Source organism: Lepus europaeus, chromosome 18 (genome assembly GCF_033115175.1).
Source record: "Lepus europaeus isolate LE1 chromosome 18, mLepTim1.pri, whole genome shotgun sequence".
Lineage (NCBI taxonomy): Eukaryota > Metazoa > Chordata > Mammalia > Lagomorpha > Leporidae > Lepus > Lepus europaeus.
Genome location: NC_084844.1, coordinates 51,911,843 through 51,938,880, shown reverse-complemented (window position 1 = coordinate 51,938,880; position 27,038 = coordinate 51,911,843). Strand labels below are relative to the sequence as shown.

Below are 27,038 nucleotides of genomic sequence, written 5' to 3'. Positions count from 1 at the left end.
ACACAGAAAGGAAAGTATAATTTATATGTACAACCAATAAACCTGATACAGAAGAGGGGATTGGGCAGACAGGAGCGGGTGTGGATAGACTGGGAGAGGGGCAGCAAGAAGTGAAGGGGCAGCGAAGAAGTGGGGGGTTCGCCATGCAAACTGCCACCGTCCCCGACCCCTGTGGGGACGGGGATGGGCCCACATCTCCTAGCCTGCCCTCCACTATTTTGCTCTAGTCCCAAAGGCAGAACAGTCCCCTGACTAGGCCCCTTGCCTGATACACTCAAATGTGGTCTGTATGCAGGCCCTCGGAGGGCGGGCAGAAGTCCTCCAGGAAGCTGAGCCCTAGCCCCGGGCGTCCCCCCAAGGCTGGCCTGTGGTCTTCTCTCCCACCCTTTCTAGGTTACCTGGGTTCCTAGAACAGGTTGGGGAGCTCCTCTTTGGCTTGAGGGAGTATCGCCCAACCATTATTCTTTTTGTGGGGGGTTGTCCTTGGTCCCTACGGAGGTGGAGGGTTAAGAATCCCAACACAAGATGCCGGTACGCAGGAGGTAACAGCCAGTGAACGGCGCCTTTATTCTGAGGCTGAACAGCAATTGACTCCCTCCCTCGTAACTGCTCCCCCCTCCGTTGGGGGAGAGATGGGGGGGTAACATGCAGCCACCCCGCCTCTTCCCTTTCTCCCTCCCAGCGTTCATTTCATCCCTCTCTAAAAGTCCCCCTCCTCTCTGCAAAGCTCTTCTTCCCCCACAAAATTTCCTAAAGGCCAGGCAAGGCTAATCCCCTACGTCTGCAGGAGATGGAGCTGATATTGCGGGGGGAGGGGGAGGACCAGGGAGGCGCCACCTCTTTCCTCCCCACAACTGCTTACTGGGAAGCTGTGTCTATCTGGCAGTGGGGGAAATAAAGGTATGGGAAGACCCTGCGAACAGTCCCCCACCCAGGGCTCTTCTCACCAGCACAGTCCTCAGAGCTCGGTGGGACAGGTGCAGGGGCGTGGACAAAGACAAAGGGCCCTTCCTGAAGACAGGAGTTGCAGAGAGGGGCCGCGGGGCGCCTAGTCCAGCGGTGGCCCCAGGGGTGGGGAAGGCGGAGGGTCGGCAGCAGGCCCCAGAGCCTGAGCAGGGGGTCGGCCTCGGGGACGGGGCCTGGGTGAAGGGCAGGCCTGGGGTCCAGTCAGTCGTCTATACAGATCACCTCCCCGGCTCGGGGCTCCTTCCGATCCAGCCCGTCTGACACCAGCGCCCCCACCGCTTCCTTCTCCTTCTTCACCAGCACTGGAGGGCCGTTGGTGGCGGCTGTTTGCGAAGCGGGCAGGGAGAGGTGAACCCCGGCACTCCCAAGGTCGCATCCCATCTGTCAGGCTCCTGCCACATGGCTCTCCTGGGGAGGCCTGCACGGAGCCCTCCCTCCTGCTGAGGTCCCCCCTTGTGCCGCAGCACTGAGCGCGAGTTCCAGCTCTTACTGTACCATTCTGACGTCACCTTCACCCGCCCTTGAAGGACCCCGATGCAAGAGGCTTGGGTAGGAGCTAACCTAGCCACAAAACTACCAAAACTCTGGGCGAGGTTTTTGACAACGGGGATGAAGAGGGGTTAAGAAAGGGATGGGAAGACCAGAGCCCAGGTGGCCGGCAGGGAGGGAGCAGCAGGAGCAGAAACCACGGCTCACCTGTGATGAAGGACCCTGCAGGCATCTGGCTGTAATTGGCGCCTGCGGCGGCCAGGGCCCCTACGGGGGCGGCGCTGAAGGCCACCCCGTACCCCGGGGGTGTGGCGTAGGGACCCGGGGGGAAGGCCTGGAACAGAGAGGAGGCAGTCAGAGTCAGTCCAGGGTCCTGGAGAGCCAGGAAGCTGCAGGGGCAACCACGCAGGCAGGGAGACTCACTCGGGGGTGATGACTGCGTCTAGCAAGTTGTTTTTCCACACTGTTTAGGATTCTGATGGAGGTGTTTACATGTGTGCGTGAGGAGCACCCACAGGGAGAACTGGAGTTAGGGGCAAGAGGGTTACCGGTGTGGGGTGCGGCTCCGCGCCCTTGCTGGCCAGCCGGCTGAGGATGCTGCGCTCGGACATCTGAAGGCGGGCTGCGATGGGGGGTATTCTGGACAGCGTGGCTGGCAGGCGGGTCACGTCCGCCTTCATGTCGCTCAGCAACTCCTCCAGCTGGTTCAGAACTGGGGCCCGGGCCACGGAGAAAGAAGGGCAAGAGAAAGACAGGGAAAGAGAGAGGTGGAGACAGGAAAAGACAGGAGTCAGGTAGAGAGAGAGAGAGAGAGACAGACAGACAGACAGAGACAGAGAAAGGGGGCAGGGGTGTCAAAGAACCAGAGACCAAGAAAGTGACAGAAGTATATGGAAAAAGAAAAGCAACTCAGGGGAAGAGGAAAAGTGTTAGGAAAAGAGATAGAGATCAGGCCACCAGAGGACAGAGAGGGGGAGAAGGAAGAAAAGGGGAACGTGGAGAGGAGGGGGTTGGGGGACATTGGAAGACATGGGGCGGGGAGTTGTCAGAACATCCCGTACTGGAAGAGTGAGGTTTGGGGTGGGGGAGGGGGGGAGGAAACGGCAGGGGGCACGGGAGGCGGGGAAGTTGTGTCAAAGACTTAAGGAATCAAAGCTTTAATATGTCAGGGAAGAGGGAGGTTAGAGGATCAGTAAGTACAGATTCAAAGAATTACGAGGGTCACGGGGGCCAGGAGTCAGGCACTCCACCAGGCAGGATTAGATGGTTACAGGGCTCTGGGATGGAATCTATCATTAACGAGGTAGGAGGGTGTGGAAGGCAGGGTTGAGGGTCACAGGGAAGTTCCGTGGGGGCGGGGCAGAGGGTTGGGTGGGTGGTAGATTCTGCCTCGTAAGCCAGTGTGATCTGCAGGCTTGCAGCTGAGACTTTCCGTGGCATGCACACAGCCAAGGCTCCCAATGGGGCGGTCAGAGCAGGGTGGCAGGCGTGCAGCTCCACCGCCAGTGGCCAGTGAGGTCCCACTGTGTGGCGTGGGCAGGGACTCTCTGGGGTAGGGGTCCCTCTACTGGGCACTGATGTGAATGCTCTCAGGCATGGATGAGGCTCAAACCAAGCAAGTGCCAAGTGGACTAGGGTTGGGGGTTAGGGGTGGGTGGGGGGGGGGTGGTTCAGAGGGTAAAGGGTTCAGAGGGGTGGGGAGATTTTGAGGGGTGCGGGGTGAAGACTTACGCAGCGTTGTGGGCCCTCCCCCGCGCGGGGCCGCCGCGGCCCTTACCCTTGTGCAGGACGGCGTTGGCCGGCTTGTTCCCCGCCAGAGACTCCTTGGAGAGGTGCTGGTGGCTCTCGGCCAGGCACTCGGCCTCGGCGAAGCGGGCGTGGAGGGCCATGGCGGGGTGCGCCGGCTCCTGCGACAGGTTCAGGTAGGCCGCCCGCCGCAGCTGCTCCTCTATCACCAGCGCCTGCTCCAGGAGCTGAGGACACAGGGGTTGAGGCTGGGGGTGAACACGGGACTCTGCCAGCAGTGGGTGAGACAACGGAAGACCCCACAGCACTAGAGACCCACTTGGTCCTCACTGCAGGCCCAGGGCATCCCCCGCCCCGGCTCCACACTGACTGTGACCCCAGCATCAACCCTGATCCAGACCACAGCCCCAAACACAAAGCTCCGCCTTGGTCTCAGCCTCAGAGGTGTGCACCTTCCCAGGGCTCCACCAGACCTGGCCCACTCCCAGCCTGACCCGGGCCCTCCTGCACTCTGTTCCATTCCTCCCTCGTTCCCACCTTGAACCTCCGGGCCAGGAATTTGTTTTTCATCTCCAGAAAGTTCCCCTTATTGGCCTCAGTTTTAAATGGCTCATTGATAATGGCAAATTGAGCATCATTCTGGATGTCCTGCCACCGTGCGTAGCCATGGCTGCCAATGAAGGGGAGGGAACCGTCAAGGAATTTAACAGGGACACGCCTGCCTGCGAAAACCTCCTCCGTTGGGTCTGATCTCCCCAAAGTCTGGCACGAACGCCCCTGCTCTCAACGTGAACTCTGTCTTCTCCACGGCTCCCCTCTCCCTAAGAGGACCTTCCTCTCCCTGTACTTGTATCGAAGGATACAGGACGATCCCGGCCAGAAGCCAATAGTCGTGCCTTCGGTGCCAGATCTCGTTGAGTTTCCCGGAGGAAATAGCTGCCCGCTCCTCATTCTGCCACAGCGTATGGAGCTCTGAAGAGAAGACAGCAGACAGAACAGGCGTCGGGGGCCTGCAGACCACATCGCGTCCGACAGACAAGCACAGGTGGGAAGACTGCGACAGTGGGACACTAAGGGCGCCGTAGAGCAGGTAGAGGCTGGGTGAGGAATCAAGTTAGGAGCAGGATTCAAGTTCGGTTGAAGAGTGAGGGTGGGATTAGAGATGCAGTTGGGAGGTGACTGCAGGACGATGCAGAGCAGGGACCAGCGTCAGCACGCACCACCTTGCTGGCGTCACGTGAGCAGAAGGCTCAGGCACAATGAGAATCCCCCCCCTGCCCCCCGCGATGAGCAGCTCCCAGTGAGGCTGAGACGGGGCCAAGAGCTTCCTGTACCTGTGAAGCCACCGTCTGCGATATTGAACATGAACCGGGGCTTCTCTGCCTTCTCCTCGCGGCGCCCACTGGACCGTGGCTCATCCCGGGGCCCAGGTCGAAGCTCCCGGTCACCTTTCACATCTTCTGCTGCGACAGACAGGGCAGGGCTCACCCCGCAGGACGGTCTCCTCCCACGTCCCAGACTACCACCTGCACTGTACTGGCCGTTGGAACAGTGGCCCACCCAGGACCCAGGCATTTGCAACCCCAGACTCCACCTCCCAATTCCCTCCGGGACCCGGGTGTCCAGTCCTTCCACTCATTACCTCTCTTGCCCAAATCCCCCGTTTCCCTCTCCGGCCTCTCCCTGTGTTCCTGTCCATCCAACGGCTTCTCCTCCCCCCTTTCTCCTGGCGTTGACTCTGTGGCTGTGGGAGGGGGCAGGGGATAGGAAGGGAGGCCGTCACCCTCATCCCCTGGCCCTGAGACAGGGGATCCCCAGGTTCTAAGCCCCCATCATCCCTCAGGCCCAGCACTCACCTGACTTCTCTCTGTCCCCTCGGAACCCAGGTTCGGGCTCCATCTCTCCAGGCGCCCCTGGGATCTCATCCTCTAAGGGAATCCTCCTTGGCTCCATCCGCTCCCCAGGAGAGGGGGCGGGGCTGGGAGCCTCAGCCTAGAGGACAATGGAGTCAGGATGAGCTGGACGCTCCCAGGCTCCAGGCCTCCGGGACCCTTCAGGCCCTGTCCTCAGGGAAGCCAGGCAGCCACACACCTCTGTCTCCATCTTCTCCCCCAGTCTGCTGTTCTTCTCTGGCTTCTCCTCTTGGCTTTCAGCTTCATCTCTCTCAAGAGGCGTCCTTACGCCATCTCCTTTCTCGCTTGGAGCTGGAGTAGCTGCGGAGGGGAAGGCGGAGTGAGGAAGGCCCCGACCCCGACTCCTCACCCCGCCTTCTGTTTGCCCCGCCCTCCCGGCTCCTGGTTACCAGGCTTAGAGGTGCAGGGACTGTTGGTGGCAGAAGCCTCGGGAGTGGTAGGAGACGTTTTGGTCGGAGAGGAGGCTCGGGAGGAGCGCTTGGAGTCGGCGCTGGGATCAGGCATCAGCTCTGGCATTGACCAGCGCCCGTTGATGTGCTCGAACTCCTGCACCTGGCGGGTGGGCATCATGGGGCAGGGGTCAGCTCGAGGCACTGGACACATGGGAAGCTCTTAGCCCGTGTCTTGCCCTAGTGTGACTGCACAACCCAAGAATGGAAGACGGAGGAAAGACAGGGCCAAGGGGCCAGCTGACGCTTTGGGCGATGGGAAGACTGGTACCTTCTTCTTCACGAGAGACATGACTCCGATGCGGGTCAGCACCTGCTGGCGACTCAGTCCCTCCCGGGGGACTCCATCGGCGAAGGTCTCTGAGCCGTCTGCCCCGGGCTCACACAGATGGCGCATGAACAGGGACACATAGGCCCTAGGAGCATGGGGGTGGCAGGGGGTTAGGGAGCCTCAGAAGGGGTACAGGGCAGTGAGGGAGGCACAGGAATTACTGAACTCGGGTGCCCCCAGGGTTCCTCCCCTGGGCCTCTCCCCCTTGCCACTCCCAGCCCTCCAAATCCTAACTCTCCATTGTCCCCTTCCGCCCTCCCTGCACAACTCTTGGGCCTTGGTGCTTTGTTCCTGGGCCCCATCAGTCAGCTCTTCATCCGTTCCACCAGCTCCTCCTGCCAGGTGGCCGAGGCCAAGTAAGTGTGAGGCCAGGGGGGCAGCCAGGCGAGGCTCCTTACTTAAATGCCTCTCCAGGGGGCAGGTGCCCGGCCCCTTTCCTCTAGGCTCAGCTGAGGGGAGGTGGGGGAGGCTGAGCTCACCCCCCAGGAAACTGAGCCAGGACATGTCACACGGCAGGGAGGGTGGGATCAGTTGAGTAAGGTCACATCACGTGGTGGCCAAGAGGAAGACAGCAATGCCCAAGGCGCTTCCCCTTCTGTCCCGCTCAGCGCCGCGTCCCCGCACTCACTTGAACTCCTTCTCCGTCTTGCCCCTCAGGTCCCGCACCAGCCACTGCGTGGTGAAGGCATCCTGCGGCGGCATCCCCCAGCGCATCACAGCATTGAGGAAGGCCTTCCGCTGGCGCGTGTTGAACCCCAACACCTGAGGGTGAGGGCAAGGAGGCAGGTCTTGACCCGGGCCCCAGCCGCCAGTGCCCACAGCCCCTGACCGGCCTGGGCCCAGCTCTCACCTCAATGTTGCCCCCAACTCGAGCCAGCAGTGGAGGCAGTGGCTTGTCCTTTTCATTCCGGAGCTGCCTCTTCGACTGGCGGCGCCCTGAGGGCCGGGGTGACACAGGTTATTGAGCGCGTCCGCCAGCGTCAGCACCCACTCCCGCGACACACGGGACTCGGGGCGCCCTGGGTTATGTCTGAGGTACTTCTAATTTTCCTCCGAGCCCTTTCAGAACTACTAACCCAGTGAGTCTAAGAGAATCAAGTCTTATTAAAACATTAACAACTATTGGACACGGCAAGGAAGTAAAATGATGTAACCGTCCTAAGCCCGCAGGCCTTCACAATGGCGAGGTTATAGACACTTCTCTCTTCCTGCCCACCTGAAATCTTTAGTTTTTCTACCAAAAAACCATGAGGGAAGAGCTGAGGGAGAAAGCCAGGAAAACAGCCACCTTCAGGACGCTCGTCAAAGTCTTCGTCCTCCTCCTCTGATCCCACCGAGTACTCTGACTGGTTATCTGTGAGGGAAACGAGGGCTCCGCGGTCAGTGACGGCTTCCTGGGTAGGCCACGCTGGGGTCCCCTCCTCTCTGCCATCGCCCCCTTGGGGGTGCTAGGTCACTGCCTGCAGCCTGACCTCGCGGCCATATATCCTCAGTCTTGTGCACTCGCTGGGCATCTCTTGTACTGCACCCTGAGTCCTGCTGAACCTACTCGAAGCAATGACCCGTGGGCGTCCACAGGACTCCTCTGCAGCCCCCAGACCGTCTAAGTTGCCTGCAAGTCCACCTGGCCTCTGATGGTTCCTACTCACCCCTCCTGACTGCGTTCTCCAGAGCAGGGGAGGCCCCGCCTCCACGCCGCGCTCTCTCTCTAGGCAGCCCCAGCCTCCAGGCCCCTACCCTTCATGATCACGTCTTCCCTCCCCACTTCCTGCATCTGGGGTCCTCACCCTGGTCCTCCTGAGCAGCATCGTTGTAGTTGACCTGCTTGCGGACCCGCTTGCCCTTGCCGAGGTTGCGGGCCAGGTCCTCCTGCTGCTGCTCGTAGTGGTGCCGCAGCAGCTTCTCCCAGTAGTCGGGGTCCACGTTCTCCTCCTGCTTGATGATCTCTCGCTCGATCTCCTCGATCTGAAGGGCAGCACAGTGACTGCTGGGGCCTCCTCCTTCCCCATCCTTGTACCACTGCCTCCTGCAGCACCCCACCCCCGGGGCTCCTCCTCAGCTCTACAGACCTTTGCTGGACATGGCCATCTCCTGCGCCAGCCCTTGCTGCACTGCGCTCTGGGCCTCTCTGTCACTGCTAAGCCCCTTCCCTAACCCTCTGCGTCCCCCTGCACTGAGTCACAAGGTGCCCTTCTGTGCTCACCAGGACTCTGTGCTGAAGTCACTCTCTAAAGCCTCGTCCCATCTGTGAGACTACAAGTTGTTTCAGGGGCGAGCCTTTGCCATAGTGATAAAGATGCCACTGGAGGGGGGCAGCGCTGTGGCACAGTGGGTAAAGCCACCTCCTGCAGTTCCGGCATCCCATATGGGCACCGGTTCTAGTCCTGGCTGCTCCACTTCCTATCTAGCTCTCTGCTATGGCCTGAGTATGCAGCACCCACGTGGGAGACCTGTATGAAGCTCCTGGCTCCGGATTGGCTCAGTTCTGGCCGTTGCTCGCTCTCTCCCTTTCTGTAGCTCTGCCTTTCAAACAAATAAATCTTTTCTTTCTTTCTTTATTTTATTATTTATTTATTTATTTATTTATTTTTTGACAGGCAGAGTAGACAGTGAGAGAGAGAGACAGAGAGAAAGGGCTTCCTTTTTGCCGTTGGTTCACCCTCCAATGGCTTCTGCGGCCGGCACATCGCGCTGATCCGAAGCCAGGAGCCAGGTGCTTCTCCTGGTCTCTCATGCGGGTGCAGGGCCCAAGGACCTGGGCCATCCTCCACTGCCTTTCCGGGCCATAGCAGAGAGCTGGCCTGGAAGAGGGGCAACCGGGACAGAATCTGGCGCCCTGACCGGGACTAGAACCCGGTATGCTGGCGCCGCAAGGCGGAGGATTAGCCTGTTGAGCCACGGTGCCGGCCCAAACAAATAAATCTTAAAAAAAAAGAAAAAAAAAAAAAAAAGAGAGAGAGAGATGCCACTTGGGGACGCTCACATCACACATCAGAGTGCCTGGGACTGAGACCTGGCTCCTGCCAATGTGCACCCTGGGAGCAGCAAACAAAGGCTCAAGTGCCCGGGTCCCTGCCACCCACATGGGAGCCCCAGATTGAGTTCCAGGCTTCTGGCTTTGTAAAGCCCAGCCCAGCCCCAACTGTTGCGGCCACTTAGGAAGTAAACCAGCAGATTGCCTTTCAGAAAACTTTTTTTAAGTTGTTTAGGATCCACTCTGCTTTTCTGGGTGCTAGGTCAAGAGAGCAAATAAAAAAAACAAGAGCAAAGGGTCCTGCTTGAAGGCTCCCGCTTGGAGCTCCCCGAGACACCACATCATAGACAGCTTGGGACAGACAGCGTCCGGCCCCCACGCCCCTCACCTTGTCCTCTTCCCGCACGACGTACTGGGCCACCTTGAAGGAGCTAAGGTACTCGTTCATGTTCTGCACGTCGGTGTCCTCCGTGGCATCCTGGTTCCGGTCCAGCAGCCTGGCTATGGCCTCATTGTCATAGTGGATCACGCTGCTGTCCTCCTCCTTGTTCTCCCCTGGAGTCGGGAAACAGGACAGCGTTGGGGTTTCCCGCCAGGACCCCAGGCACAGCTCCCGGAAGGCCTGAGGAAAGCCCTCACTTCTGCCTCTTTCTCTGGGGAAGCCTGGAGGAGGTTCTCTCCCTGGGAGCCGATTCTGTGTTTGGTTTGGTTTGGTTTTTTAACCCTACAGGCAGGAGAAAGGCCAGCTCTCCTCCCAGGACCACCGGAAGCAGGCTTTTCTCCCTGCAACGGCGGCAGAGCCGTGTTCCTGCCAGGGGGCTGCAGGAGCGAGGGCCTCACGGGAGGGCAGGGGTCTGTGTTCACGGAGCTGCGGGAGAGGCTCTCACCCTCATTTTCGTCCTTGAACAGTTCCTCGGTGCCGAATTTGAGGATGTCGTCAAGCTCCTGCTTGGACATGGAGCCCGCCTTGGAGCCCAGCCCCGGCCGCACCACCAAGTGTGTCAGCATCATCTTCCTCTTGGCCACCTGCGTGATTCGCTCTTCCACCGACGCCCGAGTCACGAACCGGTAAATCATCACTTTGTTGGCCTGGCCGATGCGATGAGCCCGGCTGAAGGCCTGCAGTGGGAGAAGGCAGGGGCGGGCAGGGGGAGCAGAAGAGAGGCTGCTACACACTCAGGAAAGGAGGCTGGCGAGGAGGGTCTTCTCCATCCCAGGAGAGGTCTGTGTCTGACCCCAGAGCATGGCAACCCCCTCTGTGAACCCACGGCTGCTTGCTAAGCGGGGCACCGGGACGTGGGTTCCCACCTGGATGTCATTATGGGGGTTCCAGTCAGAATCAAAGATGATGACAGTGTCGGCAGTGGCCAGGTTGATGCCCAGGCCCCCGGCTCGAGTGGACAGCAGGAAGCAGAACTGCTGGGCCCCAGGAGCTGGAGGTGAGAATTAGAGGACTGAGTTTTTCTTGTACCCAGCGGTCCTGTCCATGTGCCGCAAGATGTTCCCTGACCACAGGCAACCATGGTCCCAACTGAAAATCCACGTGTCCCATGTGCCCCACACCAGCCCCCTCCCATCCCAGGGACTTGGCACAGGTTTCTGGGGTCTCCCATGCCCACCAGAGACCAAGGCATTTCCCTCTCACCATTGAACCGATCGATGGCCTCTTGCCTCAGGGCGCCGGTGATGCCACCGTCAATGCGCTCATACTTGTAGCCTTCGTAGTCTAAGAAGTCCTCCAGCAAGTCCAACATTTTGGTCATCTGGAGCAAGAAGAAAGGCGGGCGTGTGGAACACCGAGGCAGAGGGACGGGCCTGTCCTGAAGGGTCCCTTCATTCTGACCCCAGCCCTGTTTCAGCTCCCGCGGTGCGCCTCCCCCTAGCCACCCGTCATCCCACATTTCTGCCCCACTCTCCCTCTCAGACACAGGTTCTTCTCTGAGACCCGTGAGGAAATCTATGGGCCTTCTGAGAACTGCATAAAACTGTAATTTTGTGTGTGGTTTTCCGGAGAGGGGACCCATAACTTTCATTAGAGCTCCAAAGGCTCTGCGCCCTCCCACCCCTCCCCTCCATCTGCCGTTAAGAAACAGGGCCGTGGGGCTGGTGCCGTGGCATAGCAGGTAAAGCTGCCGCCTGCAATGCCAGCATCCCATGGGTGCCAGTTTGTGTCCTGGCTGCTCCGCTGCTGAATCCACTCCCTGCTAATGGCTTAGGAAAAGCAGCAGAAGATGGCCCAAGTGTTTGGGCCCCTGCACGCACACAGGAGGCCCAGATGAAGTTCCTGGCTCTTAGCTTTGGCGTGGCCCAGTCCTGACTGTTGCAGCCATCTGGGGAGTGAAGCAGCAGGTGGAGGATCTCCCTCTCTCTGTCTTTCCCTCTCTCTTTCAAATAAATAAATAAATTTTTTTTTTAAAGAAAAAACAGGGCCAGTTCCAGAGTGCTCCCCGGGGGCGTATGGCTCCTCCAGTCAGTGTAAAAGGAGCTGGACTACACCTTCCAAAGGGGAACAGAGGCCAGGAGTGAACTAGCTGCACCATAAACCCCTTGGGGCTTCCTTCGCATCCGTCCTCTGGCCGCAGGCGGGCGGTGAGGGACTCTCGCTGGTGCTGAGCGGCGTGAGGGCCCGAGGCCGGCTCACCTGCGAGAAGATGAGCACTCGGTGCCCCTGCTCCTTCAGCTTCCGCAGCATCTTCTGCAGCAGCATGAGCTTCCCGGACGACTTAATAAGCGCCCCACCCTCGTAAGCCCCACTGGGGAGTTTGGGGGACTCCTGAAAAGAGGGAGGAGGAGAGGATCGGCAAACACATCCCATGTTCTTAGCGGCCTAGAATGCCAGACACCCAAATCCAGCGTCACTTTTCAAACTCCTCTACTCAAGCACCCAGTCCCCGGCCCCCGCCCAGCTGCACCCCTGTGCCCACCGCCACCTGCATGCTGTCCGAGAACTGGGCGTTGCCCAGCCCCTGCTCTGTGGATTTACCATAGCAGCCACGGGAAAGAGGTACGGGTGGTTGCAGCACTTCTTAAGATCCATCATGATGTTGAGCAGCGACACTTGGTTCCCTCCGCCTCGTGAGTTCAAGGCCTCAAAATTTCGAGTGAGGATGTACTTGTAGTATTTCCTGAAGGCCGGGGAAAGGGCACAGAAGAGACACAGCAAGGGACGCAATCACCACACGGCACTCGGCCACCAGCTCCTGGACGGCTACCCCAAATCCCCAACCCCTCGCTCGAGTGGCCCGCCTGGCGGCTCACTTCTGCATGGGGCTCAGCTCCACTCGGACGATGAGCTCCGTCTTGGCCGGCATGTTCTTAAAGACATCCGCTTTAAGCCTCCGCAGCATGTGTGGCCCCAGCAAGTCATGCAGTTTCTTGATCTGGTCCTCTTTGGATATATCAGCAAATTCCTCCAGGAAGCCCTCCAAGTTGCTAACAGCCGGGAGAAAGCGAGATGAGTGAACAGGCCGTCAGGGCCTCTGCCCCCACCAGCTCCTCTCAGCGGTGCGGCCCCTCGCTGAGTCACTTACTTAAACCTCTCTGGGGTGAGGAAGTTCAGCAGATGGAAGAGCTCCTCCAGGTTGTTCTGCAGTGGGGTCCCCGTCAGCAGCAACTTATGATCTATTTTGTAGCCATTAAGGACCCTGAAAAACTAGAAGACAGGGCAAAACAAGGCAGGACAAAAGGTTTATCGGCTGACCCTCAGCACTGGTCATTCCCCCTCCAGCTCCCAAACCCCTCGGGATCAGGGGCCCCAATTCCCTAGCCTTCCCCCTCTTCCAACCTGGACCTCTCCCCCAAGGCTCCCCGGAGTCCCACCTCCCACCCTGGGGAAAAGGCCCAGAACTCTCTCTTCTGAGGGCCAGGGCAGTGGGTGCCCACTGCCCCAAGTTTTTCAGGGCCTGGACTCTCACTCACCTTGGACTGATTGTTCTTGAGTCGATGGGCCTCATCCACCACCAGACAGGCCCAACGGATGGAGCCAAGAGCTGCCTGATCGATGGTGATCAACTCGTATGATGTCAGGAGAACGTGGAACTTCACCTGTGCCTCCCTCTGCCAAGACAAGCATTGCCCACGTGCTGCTGCCACCCGACACAGCACACAACACCTCCAGCTCCCATGTTTTCACCAGACGCCCCAGCCTGACCGCGATTCCCAGAGGGAGTCAGCTAGTCCTGTCCATCAACTTCAACTCCGAGCAGGCACAGCTGACACAGCCCCCCGACTTCTACCACAGGGCCAGCAGTGACAGACCCACGCAACCCCCGGGAGCACAGGGAGCACGAGAGGCACAAGGATGGGGGGGTGGTGGTGAGCGGTGAACAAAGGAACTGGACTCATGACGGGGGCAGAGAGGGTCTTAGAGCATACGACCTTACCTTCATCTTAAAAGCTTTCTTGCCACCTTTTATAGCGTTGTCCTCAAAAGAGAACTCATTCTCACGAATGATGGCCCGGCTGTCCTTGTCGCCCGTGTATGTCACCACATAGAACTTGGGTGCCCACATCTGGAACTCCCGCTCCCAGTTAATGATGGTAGAAAGCGGGGCGCTCACCAGGAAGGGACCTTTAGTGTGGCCCTGGGAGTCAAGGGAAGGGGGCCCATCAGGTGTGTACTCCAGACCTCTGCCAACTGCCCCCCGCCACCCCCACCACCCCCTCCAGGCCTCAGCCCTGCCATCCTCCTCAGGGGCTAAAAGCCAGCACCTCCTTATAGAGGGAGTAGAGAAAGACGATGGTTTGTATGGTCTTGCCCAGCCCCATCTCATCAGCCAGAATGGTGTCGGTGCCCTGGGCCCACGAGAAGCGCAGCCAGTTCAGCCCTTCCAGCTGATACATGTGCAGCGTGCCGCCGGTGGCCGTGATAAACCGTGGCTGGGTCTCATATTTCACGGTAGGCTGTAGAGGCAAGAAGCAAGCTCAGGGGCGCACTCGGCAGCTCCTCGGGTTGTGGTGCCCCTCCCCACTCCTGGCACTGACGGCCAGCTGGATCATAGCTCCCTCTGCCATCTCCCAAGTTTAACAACTGCCCCCCTCCCGGTCCCCCTTAACATAACGCCCAGGAGCGTCGCGGAGCCGGTAGGCTGGTGACAGAGCCACACGCAGCTGCTGTCTCTGGCGGCTCTCTCACTCTTCTGCCAAAATTCTTAGCCACTCTTGGGGCTGGGCTGGACGCTGAGGGGAGAGCTACCATTCCAAGAGGCCCTTGAACCTCTGGGAAGTGCTGTCGGTCACCCCAGGGAAATCATTCATCAGGACTCCGGGAGAAGGGCCAACCGAGAGGAGGGGCTTACGTCGTTGGTAGGAGAACTGGGAGGCCCGTCGCCCTGCAGCTCCTTCTTCTTCTTTTTATATTTGCGGGGCTGGGCGGGGTCCTCACCCATAATGAGTTCTCTGGGAAAGGAGCGGGTCTGAGCCAGGCCTGGTCCTCGGGATCCCCTTCTCTTTCCTGAGCCCATTCCCGACCCACATCCCACCGCCTGGAACCCACTCCTCCTCACACTTGTTTCTCCCAGGTTCTTCACCCTCGCTCCTTTGGAGCCAGTGGAGCCAACCACCCCGGTCCTGAGCATCCTCTTATCCATCGCTCAGGCCACAGCTTCTGCCTGTTCCTACTCTGCCTCGTCGCCAACCTCACCCTTCGACTGTGTCTGCCCTACATGCTAGCTTCACGCTCTGCCCACTGCGTCTTCACTGTACGCCGGAGGCTTAGCTTCCAGGCTCCCATCCTCGGCCTCCCTCCAATCCACAGCCCGCCTCTCACCGGTGTCTCCAGTAGCTTTGCTTGTGGTCCTCATATTCAGGGATGTTCATCTCGTCTTCCTCCCACGTGGACTGGTCATAGGGCAAATCCCTCCATTTCACGAGATAGTGGTAATTCCCTTTTTTATCCACACTGTAGGGCAGAAGGCCAAGGAGACAGAAGCAGTGTGGATCACAAATAGAAGTCCTGACGGACAAAGTTATCAGCAAACGTGCACACAACTTGTCACCTGCGCAGGCCACTGGCAGGGAGGCTGGAATGGCTGAGGTGCCATCTTCCCCCCTCTCAGCTATCACAGGGCATCCCTGGGGATCCCTCGATGTCACCTGTTGGTCCAGCCTCTAAGTAGTCACTGAACGTCTCTCTACTATGTGCCAGACACTGCTCTGGGCACCGGAGATTCATCCATGATCAGAAAAATGACCTGATTTCTTCACAGAGCTCTCATTCTGCCGGGAGGGCAGTAGTCAGATTCACATACATATGTACAGATATTGCATAATGTTAGGCAGGAACAAGTACTTAGAAGAAATACTTGGGGCACTGATCTGACCTCTCATCTTGCTTGCATGTCCCCACCGCCAACTCACGCATCCTGTCTTTTTTTTTAAAAAAAAGATTTATTTATTTGAAAGTCAGAGTTGTGGAGAGGCAGAGACAGAGAGAGAGAGAGGTCTTCCATCCACTGGTTCATTTCCCAAATGGCCGCAACGGCTGGCACTGGGCTGATCCAAAGCCAGGAGCCAGGAGCTTCTTCCAGGTCTCCCACATGGTTGCAGAGCCCAAGGACCTGGGCCATCTTCCACTGCTTTCCCAGGCCATAGCAGAGAGTTGGATCGGAAGTGGAGCAGCTGGGACTTAAACTGGCGCCCCTATGGATTCCAGCATTACAAGCGGTGGCTTTAACCGCTACACCACAGTGCGGGCCCCACACATCATGTCTTATGCTGCCGGAGATCAGAGGCAACAAAGACAAAGGAAGCGGTCAGTGGTGTGGTGCAAAGCATTAAGTGGCAGCCTGGGACACAAGTATCCCATACAGAGCACCAGTTAAGAGCCTTGACTGCTGTTTTCAACCCAGCTCCCTGCTAATGTGCCTGGGATGGAGTTCCATGCTCCTGGCTTTAGCCTGGCTCAGCCTCGGCCATTGTGGCCATGTAAGGAGTGAAACAGTAGATGGAAGATCCCTCTCTTTCCTTCAGTTGCTCTGCCTTTCAAATAAATAAATAAATAAATTAAAAAAAAAAAAAAAAAGACAAAAGAGGCAGCACTCGGCTGGACTTTCCTCCCGGTTTCTTTTATCCCCAGAAGGGCTGCAGCTCCAGCGGGAGCTATCAAGGTTTCCATTGATGACTTGGTTTAATCAGCAAATAGGAGCATGGGGCCTTCCTTGCAGTCAGAAGTGTCAAAGGAGCCGGCGCTGCAGCTCACTAGGCTAATCCTCCGCCTTGCGGCGCTGGCACACCAAGTTCTAGTCCCAATCGGGGCGCCAGATTCTGTCCCGGTTGCCCCTCTTCCAGGCCAGCTCTCTGCTGTGGCCAGGGAGTGCAGTGGAGGATGGCCCAAGTGCTTGGGCCCTGCACCCCATGGGAGACCAGGAGAAGCACCTGGCTCCTGTCATCGGATCAGCGCGGTGCACCAGCCGCAGCGCACTGGCCGTGGTGGCCATTGGAGGGTGAACCAATGGCAAAATGGCAGAGACCTTTCTCTCTGTCTCTCTCTCTCTCACTGTCCACTCTGCCTGTCAAAAAAAAAAAAAAAAAAAAAAAGAAGTGTCAAAGGCCTTCCCTGGACCAAGGAGTCACCTGTGGTTAATGATCCGGTGCACAGTCATCCACTCGGGCTTGATGCCGAAGCGATAGTACTTCTCCTCCATCTCGGCATAGTGTGGGTCTTTCACCTTGCGTTTGTCACTCTTCCCATCATCCTCACCAGAGCCGTAGTCTAGGGGCGGGGGCTCGTCCATGTCATTCTTCCGCTGATAGTTCCGGTACATGACCAAGTGGAAGATCTCCAGCTGATGGGTCGGAGAGAAAGGGCGAAGAGGTGGTCCCCACATCCAGAGAGAAAGAGGCCACAGAGGCCAGCGGGAACGGGATGGGGAAGGGGAGCCATGAGAGAAGCAGGAGAGCAGATGCGGTGCACCGTTCAGAACAGCCAGAAGACAGGACTTGCTGGGTGTGCCATGAGCAAAAACAAGCAGGAAATGGGGTTCCTGAGACTGGGGATACTGACAGGATGTGGAAAAAGGTAGACAAGGGAGGAGAGGAAGGTAAGGAAGACTGTCATATCTAAGGGAAGAAAGCTCCCAGAGACAGGACTGCGGACCAAGAGCAAGCAGACTCAAGGAGTGGGTCGGCTGCGAAGGCCACAGGCCTAAAAGGAGCCCAGAGAACAGACGGCTACGAGAGATGAGAATGGCAGCAGATAGAGGTCTCAGGAGAGGGGGAGAGGGTAGCCCCATGTACCTGCAGCTCCTTGGCCCAGGAGCAGTGCCAGTAGGACAGTCCCACCCACTTGACAAAGAACTCTCGCTCCGATCTGCCTTGAAGAGGACGAGGGGGTGGGACGTCTGGGTTCCCATCTGCCTGTTGGGGGGCAGCAGGCACTGCCACAGGTGGCTCCCCCCATCGCCAATGGAGGATCTTCTGTACACGACCCTTTAGCACGGGGCACTTTGGATGTACACAAACAAGGAGGGAGAAACAAAGAGGAAAAAAAAACAGCCTGTCATTAGGATAGGGGACAGAGAAAGGAAGAGATGGACATCTGGGCCTCAGGGTTAGGCAAGGGGTCAGGGCTGACCATAAACATCAAGACGTGGCTGCACTCACTGTGCATCGGGGACAGAGCCATTCGCCATTGGGGATGTCGGGCAGGGGAGGGTTGAGACAGTGGATGTGGTAGGAGGAGATGCACGCGTCACAGCACAGGAGCTCCCCGCCGTCCTTGCACACGCGGCAGTACTCCATGTGGTCGTCCTCCTCCTCCTTCTCGCCTTCCTCCTCCCCCTCCTCCTCGTATTCTTCCTCTTCCTCCTTGGCCTCCCACTGGACCCCCTCCTTCTCCTGGGGAGGGGGGCGAGGACAGACACAGAGGTGGACAGAAGAAAGGAGATAAACAGTGAGATGGCAGGGCTGCAAGACAGCAGCAGGGACAGGACACCCGAATCCTAGAGGTGCAGGGCGGCCTGGAGGGCAGCTGAGGACCAGGACTCCCCAGCTTCCCAAACACGCCAATTCCAGGGGTAGAGATGTGGGCAAGGTTCAAACTAGGATCCCGACACAGAAACATCTGTTTGTGAGAAGCCCAGGCACCTGGGTGTGAGAAGGGGAGGAGTGAGGCTGAGGAGGAGGAGACAGTGGGTTTCTGAGGGCTCCAAGTACTCACACAGTGGGGGCAGCTCCATTTGCCCTCAGGAGCCCGGTCCAGCTCAGGATCAAGGCAGACGAGGTGGTAGGCACGAGGGCAGGTGTCGCACAGAATAATTTCCCCACCCTGCTGGCACACCTCACAGTAATCCTGGTGATCCGTCTCGTAGCCATCAACCTCCTCCTCCCCGGCCACTGCAGGACAGCCCAGGACTGTCATGTACCCCAGTGGAGGCAAAGGGGACAGAGAGAAAGACGGGGAGGGAGGGAGGGAGGGAGGGACAGGTTGAATACAAAAGTCAAAATTGGAAATAAAGAGAGCAAAGAAAGAGGAAGGCTGACTGGCAGCGTGCACCCAGCCAACACCCCTTACCCTTCTTCTTCTTCCGTCCTGGCCGCCCTCTCTTTAGCTTCTTGGTGCGGACAGGGCCGTCAGGCCGGCCTGAGGCACTATGGACACTGCCACTGTCCAGGTCTGACTCCTCAGCCTCGGGTTCAAGGCCCTCATCACTCTGAAAAACATACTGCCCATAGCCCCGTGGCCGTCAGTGAGGCGGCCCTCGCTGCACCCGCCCCCCCCACCCCGCCCCGCCAGGCCTCTGGCTCCTGCTTCCTCACAGGCCCTGGGCGTTCAGCAGACAGGGGGGCCACTCACCGAGCCCCCCTTCTTCCTCTTGCCACCCAGCAGCCCTAGCTTGATTTTGAGTGGTGCCATCTTCTTTCCCCGAAGCTTCTTGCGTCCATCAGGCACTCGGGGGCTCTTACTCCGCCTCTTGTGCCCTGGACCTGGATGAGGTGCGGAGATGAGGGGAGAAAACACAGGTAATGACGTACCCTGGGACAACAGAGGTCACGGGGCCTCTGGACTCCTCTGTGAGCTACGGTTTCACTAAGATCCCCTTCCTGGAAAGTATCTCCCCTCCCCAGGGAAGGCATGGGCTGTTTGGAGGGTGGGATATAGCTGCGGCAAGAAGAGGCCCCCTACCTTTGCCCTCTTTGGTTTTGGCTCTTCGGATGGGTGGGGGCTGGATATCAACAGCAGGGGGTGGTGGAAGGGTGGGGGGTCCGGAAGGTGCTATGGGGGTAGCCGATGAGACAGCAGCTGACACCTGCTCAGCTACGGCTGCTGCCGCCGCTGCCGCCGCCGCCGCCACAGCAGCTGCTGACCCCTTGAAGGGGTTATTGGCGCTGAACTCTCTCCACTTGGCCCCAAGGATGGTCATCATCTTCGACATTGGGATCTTAGGATTCTTCTTAGCGATCAGGGGCCTGTAAATACAACAGCAGAAACTCGGACCATCACAGATGGTCTGGGAAAACTGCCATCTCCCCAAGTCCGTCAAGTCTACATCCACGCTCGGATTCCTGCGTGCTGAGAACACGTCCCGTTAAGAAAAACATCGATTTGAAAAATAAATAAATAAAAAAGTTTCAAAAGGAGCAAGCTTCAACAAGTACAAGAAATGAAACAAAAAAGAGTAACGTCTGCTTTTGCACACCATTTTACAGTTCATAAAACCCTTTCACACACGTCACGGTCCTATCTCATCTCACACTGACAGCGCGAGTTGCTATGCGCTTTGCATTTTACTAACACGTTCCAGAGGCCCTGAAGAAGGGTTCTCATGGGACGCAGTGTGAAAGAGCTGGGCCAGGCCGGTTCTGCTAGGACCTTCTGAGGCCCTGGCGCTGACAACAGCACTGGTCTTGGCACTGACACAGGTGGGACAGCATCCCTCAAGACGGCAGTGGGCTCTGAACACGCCCAAGGAGCCAGGCACTGCCTGTACTGGGCTTTCCAGTCGTTCAATATTCACCAAATCCGTACCGATTCCAATGAGGCATGTGCTGTTACTGTACAGATAAGGAACCTGCAGATCAAAGAAGTTGAACCACTTGCCCAAGATGATGCCACATCCTGAACCTGAGCGGCTGCAACCAGGGCACTGAACTGCTATGTTCAAGTGCCTCCTCCCCAAAACATCCTCACTGTCTTCCCTCTGCTCTGAGAGCCACCTGAGGTCCCACTGCCAGCAGGGCATCTTCCACCATGACCTGACCCTAAGGAAGGGGCGGAGAACTGGATGACCGAGTAGAGAAAATGCAAGAACGCGGATGGTCTCCTGTGTGTCCAGTCCAAGGAGGAGTCATGGAAGAGAAGATGGATCTGTCAGAGCAGCGGAGGCCCACTCCACCCTACCCTCACCGGACACTGCTGCTGAACAGCTCGCCAGCCAAGCACTGGGATCTGCTCTCGCCCACCCCACCCCTCAGTGAAGGCTTCTTAACTGGGATCCCGGGATCCTTGCGAGGCCGGGGGTTCCTTGGAACTATACGCGGGGATTTTGTGCGCATGTGCCGTGCATTTCTCTGGAGGGCGGCTTCCTAGCCTTCAACGGCTCCTAGAAGGGGACAGGGCCTCCCTAGGCTGTCTAGGCTCTCCCAGTCTTGCCGCACCTCATGAACTGGCTGAAGGCTTTGTAGTTGGTGAGCGTGTGGTAATCCTCCTCGGAGAACACGTGCTCCACGTCCTCCAGGCCCCACGTGAGCAGCAGGGTCGCTGAGGACTTCTGCTCCACCTGCTGGAGAGACAGGCTTCAGTGAGGCCCGGGCATGCCTTCCCACTCACCCACCAGCTCTCCCGGGCTCCCCCTCTGCTGGCTGCCCCTCACCACAGCGCCCGGGGCGTCCCCCCTCTGCTCAGGCCTGCCTTCTCACCCTTGCTCCCTAATCTCACTCACCTTCTGCCCCCCGTCGCCTTCCCCTTTTTTCCTCCGTTTCGTCTTCTTCTCCTTTTTTTCCCGATGCTTCCGTCTTCGTTTCCGACCCGGTCCGGTCCCATATTCACTGCCCCCACTCTCTGACTTCTCCCGGTACTCATCTCGCTCGGAGCCAAACTCCTCCTCACTGTCCTGAGGAAGAAAAAGAGAAACAACATGTCTTCCTCTTTACCGTCGCCAGGAGCCGTTCTCGGCACGTAACAAATCTGCTATCTCTCAGTGCATCGACATGACAGTCCTGTGACAAAGCAACCAAGTCATTTTTATTCACTTTTTTTTAACAGATGAAGACACTGAGGCACAGTGACCTCGATAAACTGCCCAGGAAGACAGAGGACTGCTGGGCTCTGAACTCAGTCTTCTTGCAGAACCTGTGCTTTCCACGGCTTCTCTTTGTTGCTAAGGTGCGTCACGTGGATGCTCTTCACTAGGCTGGAGAGAGGTCGGGGCCCCAGGGCTGTGAGGCACCGGCCAATGGGGCCTGGCGGGGAGGGGGGGGTCAGGCCTCTGACTCCAGGACAATCCCTCCACTCCCACCCAAATAGGACCAGAGAAAATGTGTGTCCCTGGGACTGAGTCTCCTGCGTCTTGCCAGAGAGGCAGGAATTCTTGACACTTACAAGCTTTTTGCGTTTTCGGGGTTTCCCCGGCTTATTCTCCTTCTGCTTCTTGGGTCCTCGCTTTCTCTTCTTCACACCCAGTGCTGAAGGCAGCAGTCGAATGTCATCCTTATCTTTGGAGCAAAGAGCAGCACAGCACCTAAGCCTCTAGGCCCTCAGCCTCCGATGCCCCTGGACCCACGGCCCCTTCCCCATCTCCTCGGTTCCCACTCTCTAGGAACATGGGCCTTCAAGCCTCCAAACCTTGCCTCCCTTCACTGGATGCAAACAAAGTGTTTCCAGTACTCTGGGATGCTCTGGTTCTGAATGGGAGGTCAGGGGTCAGAAGGAAATCGCAGCCAAGCCACTCCCTTCTCTCCCCTCCTACTAACAAGGGACCAGGCTTTAGGCCATGGGCTCTGACTGTGGCAGGTCCTTTCAGTCGCCGCCAGGGCTCCTCCTGCCTTCCCCCTCACTTCGCCAGCTGGCATCCTGCCCAGGAACTGGGGAAGCCATGCCCAGCTGCTGGCCTGGCCTGACCCCAGCACTTGGAGTGGGGAGACACAAGCTGGCAGCTCCCTAAGCCAGATGCTGAGAAGGGAGAGCCAAAGGTGGACACCTGGGTTCTCACACTAACACCCTGGGGCCCTGACAGTCGCTTTTGCCAAAAGGGAGGCCTCTATTTACATTTCTCCGGTTAATCACCAGGCATCCCGTCACCCTTACACGGTCCTGGAGGAAAGGAAATCCTCAGCTGGTCATTTTCACTTCTTGCCCACAGGATGGTAAGTGTCCGCCTCCTTCGTCACAGCTTAACCCCGCAGGGGAAAGTCTTCACAGCTCCCGAAAGGCTCCTCCCCTCCCCGCTAGCCTGGAACCTGCCTTCAACCTGCCCATATTCCTAACCCCTCTGAGAGCTCAGGAGTTGTGCCTCTGCCCCCTGGACTCAGCTCACCTCCGCATCTCACCTCAGACATCCTAACCTGCCCACATATATGCAGTATGGGGGTCCCACACAGGTGCAGGCACAGACGCACCCAGCGTGTGCTTTCCTAAACGCACACGTGCACGCACTCACAAACACACCTCAGCTGCACACATCCAGTGGGAGGTCTGTACCTGTGTGGAAAGGCCCCTGGCTGTCTCCCCAGATGGTTCTGTCAGAGGGCCTGGGGCAGGTTCCTCTCTGATGTGCGCCCACCCTCCCCCCATTCCTTGTGACCCCTGCCAGTCTGCAGAGGCTCGGGGGCCAGCTGCTCAGTGCAGACTAAGCCTGGACGCCACACTGACGTGGGACCTGTCTGCCTCCCGCCCCCACTAAGCACTAGACTAACCAGCCAGACCTGTCTTGTTTGGGCAGAGCAGCTGATGTGGAAGGGAAAGCCTGGGCCTGACCCATCCCCTCGCTCTAGGACACACAATCTTTCCTCCGTCCACAGCCAAAGGAACACTGCCACGATTAATACACGGGAGGCCGCAGTTTCCATTGCCTCAGCATCCCGACATACCTCCTTCCTTCAGTGCTACCTTTCTTCCTAACTCCAGAACCCTGCATCCTCTGGTGCAGGGAGAACTCTGTGTGTGTGTGTGGGGGGGGGGGAGGTGCACCTGTCCAAAGCCCCCGTGGGAAAATGCCTGTAGTAGAATGTCAGGGAGCCGCTCCCCCTAACCCCAGGGCCTGGGGCTAACAGGGACTGCTGGGGCAGTGGCAAGGGCAGGCCAACTGGCTAAGGATCAGGGAAGTGGCCTCCGTCACCCCAGCCTGGCGGTGGGGGAGGGGGCGGGGAACACAAGCCCCAGGACCGCACAGCCTGTGAACTCCACTGGTCACCCCAGCAGGAGGTTCCCGAACTTGGGCAGACGTCGGTGGCGGCGAGACGCAAAGGAGAAGGGCGAGGAGAGCAAGGGAGGGTAATAAAGCAAATCTAAGTCCCAACCTCTGTCTCAGCAGCCACTCAATGCTGGCCTGGAGCCCAGACTCTCCCACATCCCGGCTCGGATCTCGGGAAGGCGGGGAGAGAGGAGGGCGGGCGCGGAAGGGAGGCGGAGCCTGGCGGCCGAGGAAGCGGGAGGAGTCTCGGCCGAAGCCTCGCCTCCCGCCCGCCCCTCTCTCCTAATCTCACCATCAATCTCTCACACATATATTTATTTTTTCTCAAATTCCCCTCCCTCCCCCACAACGAACCACCATAATAGGTCTGCTGCACATGCGTACTGCTTGTAGGGGGTGGGTTTGTATTTTCAGACCTTTTGCAAAGAAACTACCAGAATTTTCCGCACCACCCACAATCATTCCCCACCCCCACACCCCCAAGGAATCACGTCTATATATTATGTTATATTATTTCTCTAGACTTGCCAGAAGGGGGAGGGAGAAGAAATGAGTTTTGGGCTTCCTGCTCCCTTCCCCCACCAACACGAGTGCTATTATTTTAAACGTTTAACAATGTAAGGAGACTGGAGAGAGGGGGAAGGGATAAAATTGGTCTTGGGTAAGAATGTAAAACAAAATGGTGAGAATCAAGGCAGTAGGAATGAAAAACAATGGAAACCTCGGCTCTGTACGAATTCAGGTTCTAGAGAGGGACGAGGGGGGGCAGCCAGAACGAATTTCTTTGGAGGAGGCTTATTTTCCCCGCACTAAGGTAGACAGCAATAATTGAGCAAGCTAAAAATATTTCCCCAAAGTTTTACCTCGGAAAGTCATTGGAGGGGGTCTATCTGGGTCATTCGTTTGACTTGGGAGGGCAGGAAAGGAGAGAAAATCGCCCTGGGCACCCGAGGCGAGGGGGTTTCATTTCAGATATGAAATTTTTGAAGCGTCTGCCGGTCGTTCGTCTATTCAGAAACCAAAGAGGGGAAGGGGAGGGAGGACTGACACAAAGACCCAGCTCAACCTCGGGTTCCTTCAGGCTTCCCCCCCTCACACATGCGGATGCAGGACTGAAAAAACGCAAATCCCCCAGATTCCGAGTGGGGGATACAGATCGGTGAGAGCTGCCAACCGCCGAACGGGACCTGCCCCGCGTTCTCGCCCCCTTTTTAGCACCCCTGCTGCAGGCAGCCCTCTCCCCACTTTCTTTATTCCCGTTCTCAGCGCGGAAGCAGCGGGCTCTCCGGGATAACTTTTTGCAAAACTTTCCCCTCTTCAGACCAGGCTCCCCCGGACGGGGGTCTCTATCCAATTTCCCTCAGAAACACTTTACTTTCTCCCCCACGGGGCCCCACAGGGCAAAGCACCTCACACTCCCTCAAAAGTTGTCTCAATTACACAGGAACACTTGCCACCTAAGCCACACCAATCAATATGACAGCTTTACAAAGATCATGAAGTCTGGTGCATTTGTGCTGCGTGGCTGCCGGAGGCCTGGGGCTGGGCTGTCCCGTCTCATTCCCTAAGCGGGCCCCGGCCACCGAGATGCTCAGCGAGCCTAAAGCCTAGAAGTCACTCCCCAGGCAGGGTGGTCCCTGTCCGGTCACTGGTCACTGCGAGGCGCTTACGGCACAGCGGCGCTCTGTCCTCTCCTCTCCACCCCTGCAGGGTGCCCGGTGACTTGTCACCCCGGGGAGGGGTGCCAGGGATGGTCAAGCTGCAGCACAGCTGGGTGGGCAGTCCCCCACCCCCCACCCCCAGCGTGGTCAGGGTGTAGGTGGTTTGAGCGGAGTGAGTGACAGTGAATGGCAGCCACGTGAGCGTCACAGCTGGGCAGTTCGGCCACCCCAGACAGACAGGGTCATGGGGGGGGGACTCCCCTGCACTTGACACAAAAGAGCCCAGAGCAGAGCTGAAGTGGGTGGAGCTGGGGGCACCTGGGTCCCCAGACACTCTCCTCTCGCTCCCTATCTTAAGGGACTCTGCTCTCCCTATCCCGGGGTTGGAGGGGCCGGCTCAAGTCTTACTCCAGGAAGTGGTCTGCGCCGAAGTGTGGCAGTAGTCCTCAGCCGCCCGCAAACATTCACGCGACCCCTCCCCGCGTGTCACCGCACGCCCCGGAGTTGGCGGGCACCGAAGAAGTCCCCGCAGGTGGAGGTGGGGTTCCAAAGGACACCGTCCCCCCGCTCTGCCCGTCCCAATCCTGGCCAGAGGGGCCGGAGCAGCCGTCTGCTCCACACACGGAAACCCCACTCTCCCTCAGTCCAAACCCACCGGGGCCGGGACCCGAGGGGGAGCTCCCGCGGCCGCCCCTCCCCCACGCGCCCCTCCCCCACGCCGCCGTCCGGCCACCAGGGTCTCCGCGGTCCTTCGCTTGGCCAGGGAGGGGGCCCTGGCTTCGCCTCGGCCGTTTCCTGCCTACCCCCTCCCCGCCGAGAGTAAAAAAAAAAAAATCTCCTCCTCCTCCTCCCCCGAAAGCCGCGACCGAGTGGCCCGGTCCGCGCGCGCAGCTCGCGCCCAGCGCTCTCCAGCCCGGGCGGCGGCGGCGGCGGCGGCGGCGGCGGGGGAGGGGTGCGGCGGGGGAGGGGAGGAGGCCTGGCCCCGCGGCCGCCGCCGCCGCCCGCCCGGACCGCCCGGACCGCCGCGGGCCGCCGGGCCCGAGACGGCGCCCCGCGCCCCGGATTCGCCTCGGCTCGGCCGCGCGGTGGGTGCCTCGCCCCCGCCTGGCTCCGCGCGCCCGCGTCTCCCACTCGGGCTGGGGGCGGGGGGGAGTTGGGGCGGCCGCTTACCTGGCGGCGGGGGCGGCGGCGGCGGCGGCGGGGGCAGCGGCGGCGGCGGCGGCGGCGGCGGGAAGAGGTGGCAGCCGGGGGGGTTGTGGCGGTCGCGGCCCCGGTCGTGGCCCGGCCCGCGCCCGAGCACTCCCTCGTCGTCGTCCTCCTCATCGTCCTCGTCGGCCGCCTCCACCTCCTCCTCCTCCTCGTCGCCCTCTTCTTCCTCCTCTTCTTCCTCCTCCGACACCACCATCTCCTCCTCCTCCTCCTCCTCGTCCCTCAGAGGGGAAGCCATCCTGTGGCTCTGGCCCCCCCACCACCCCCCCACCCACCGCCCGCCCGCCTCCCCCACCGCTACCACCACCACCTCCTCCTCCTCCTCCTCCTCCTCCTCCTCCTCCTCCTCCTCCTCCTCCTCCTCCTCGGCGGCAGCGTCCTCCTCCTCCTCCTCACCGCCTCCCCCAGCCCCCCAAACCCCCGGGCCGCCCCCCTCCAAAACCCCCACCCTCGGGGCGGCCGTCTGAGGAGGGGGGCCAAACCACCCCTCAAAATTTTCTTGGAAAAAATTGAGAGACTTTTAACCCTCTTTCTTTCCTCCCAAGAGAACAAGAAAGGGGAATTAAAAAAAAATTGTGTATGTGTGTGTATATGTGTGTATATATATATGTATATATATAAAAGTTTTCGACTTTTCTCTACCCCCCTCTCCGTTGCTTTAAATATATTTAAATTCTGAGGGGGGCGCTCAGAAATATTTCACAGAGCTGAGGCACTAAGATGGCCGCCTTGAAATTATTTTTAAAACAACCCCCCCTCCAGCACCGCCACCCCCTCCATAAAGAAAGAGAGGGGGGGAAATCCCCTTTTAAACAAAATGGCTGGCTTAATATTTCATGTTTCACCCCCCCATTCTCCTCTCTGTTGTACCCCCATCTCCAAGCTTCTACCCAGAAACCCACAAATTTCCCCCTTTTTTCATAACTGATTAGTGAACAGATTAATAGAGATA

General features: G+C 58.6%; 1 protein-coding gene and 1 non-coding gene across 11 annotated transcripts; both read right to left on the bottom strand.

The window, feature by feature from the left end:
- Positions 1–10: 10 nt before the first annotated feature.
- On the bottom strand, positions 11–26,345 carry CHD3 (chromodomain helicase DNA binding protein 3). 10 transcript variants are annotated; one of them, XM_062175425.1, is made up of 40 exons: positions 24,080–24,107; positions 21,407–21,519; positions 20,748–20,918; positions 20,464–20,588; positions 18,992–19,275; positions 18,662–18,792; positions 18,380–18,530; positions 18,026–18,219; positions 17,470–17,703; positions 17,104–17,310; positions 16,441–16,652; positions 14,636–14,767; positions 14,166–14,265; positions 13,579–13,770; positions 13,251–13,451; positions 12,787–12,924; positions 12,399–12,520; positions 12,127–12,300; positions 11,852–11,993; positions 11,510–11,641; positions 10,514–10,631; positions 10,177–10,301; positions 9,756–9,987; positions 9,257–9,423; positions 7,682–7,859; positions 7,183–7,248; positions 6,745–6,830; positions 6,523–6,656; positions 5,835–5,979; positions 5,504–5,666; positions 5,293–5,414; positions 5,058–5,193; positions 4,844–4,945; positions 4,536–4,664; positions 4,065–4,173; positions 3,739–3,871; positions 3,187–3,428; positions 2,004–2,167; positions 1,663–1,789; positions 11–1,289 (listed from the first exon to the last, which is right to left on the bottom strand). In XM_062175425.1, exons 1-40 carry the CDS (start codon positions 24,090–24,092, stop codon positions 1,049–1,051), a joined length of 6,087 nt encoding a protein of 2,028 aa, XP_062031409.1. In that variant the 5' UTR covers positions 24,093–24,107; the 3' UTR covers positions 11–1,048. The 10 variants fall into 10 exon arrangements, with proteins under 10 accessions (XP_062031409.1, XP_062031412.1, XP_062031411.1 ...); XM_062175428.1 differs by having other exon boundaries at positions 18,026–18,201; XM_062175427.1 differs by having other exon boundaries at positions 18,380–18,518.
- LOC133747413 (small Cajal body-specific RNA 21) lies at positions 6,253–6,392 on the bottom strand. The gene has a single exon (XR_009864363.1). It is a non-coding gene; the product is annotated as a small Cajal body-specific RNA 21 (non-coding RNA).
- Positions 26,346–27,038: the final 693 nt, after the last annotated feature.

Excerpts from the sequence above, each read along its gene's own strand:
- CHD3 (XM_062175424.1), bottom strand. The coding sequence starts at position 26,324 with ATGGCTTCCCCTCTGAGGGACGAGGAGGAGGAGGAGGAGGAGATGGTG. Across the intron at positions 20,589-20,747 it reads AAGGCGACGGGGGGCAGAAG|CAGGTGGAGCAGAAGTCCTC; the intron begins GTGAGTGAGATT and ends CTGTCTCTCCAG. Across the intron at positions 17,704-18,025 it reads AATGGAGCTGCCCCCACTGT|GAGAAGGAGGGGGTCCAGTG; the intron begins GTGAGTACTTGG and ends CCCCCTCCCCAG.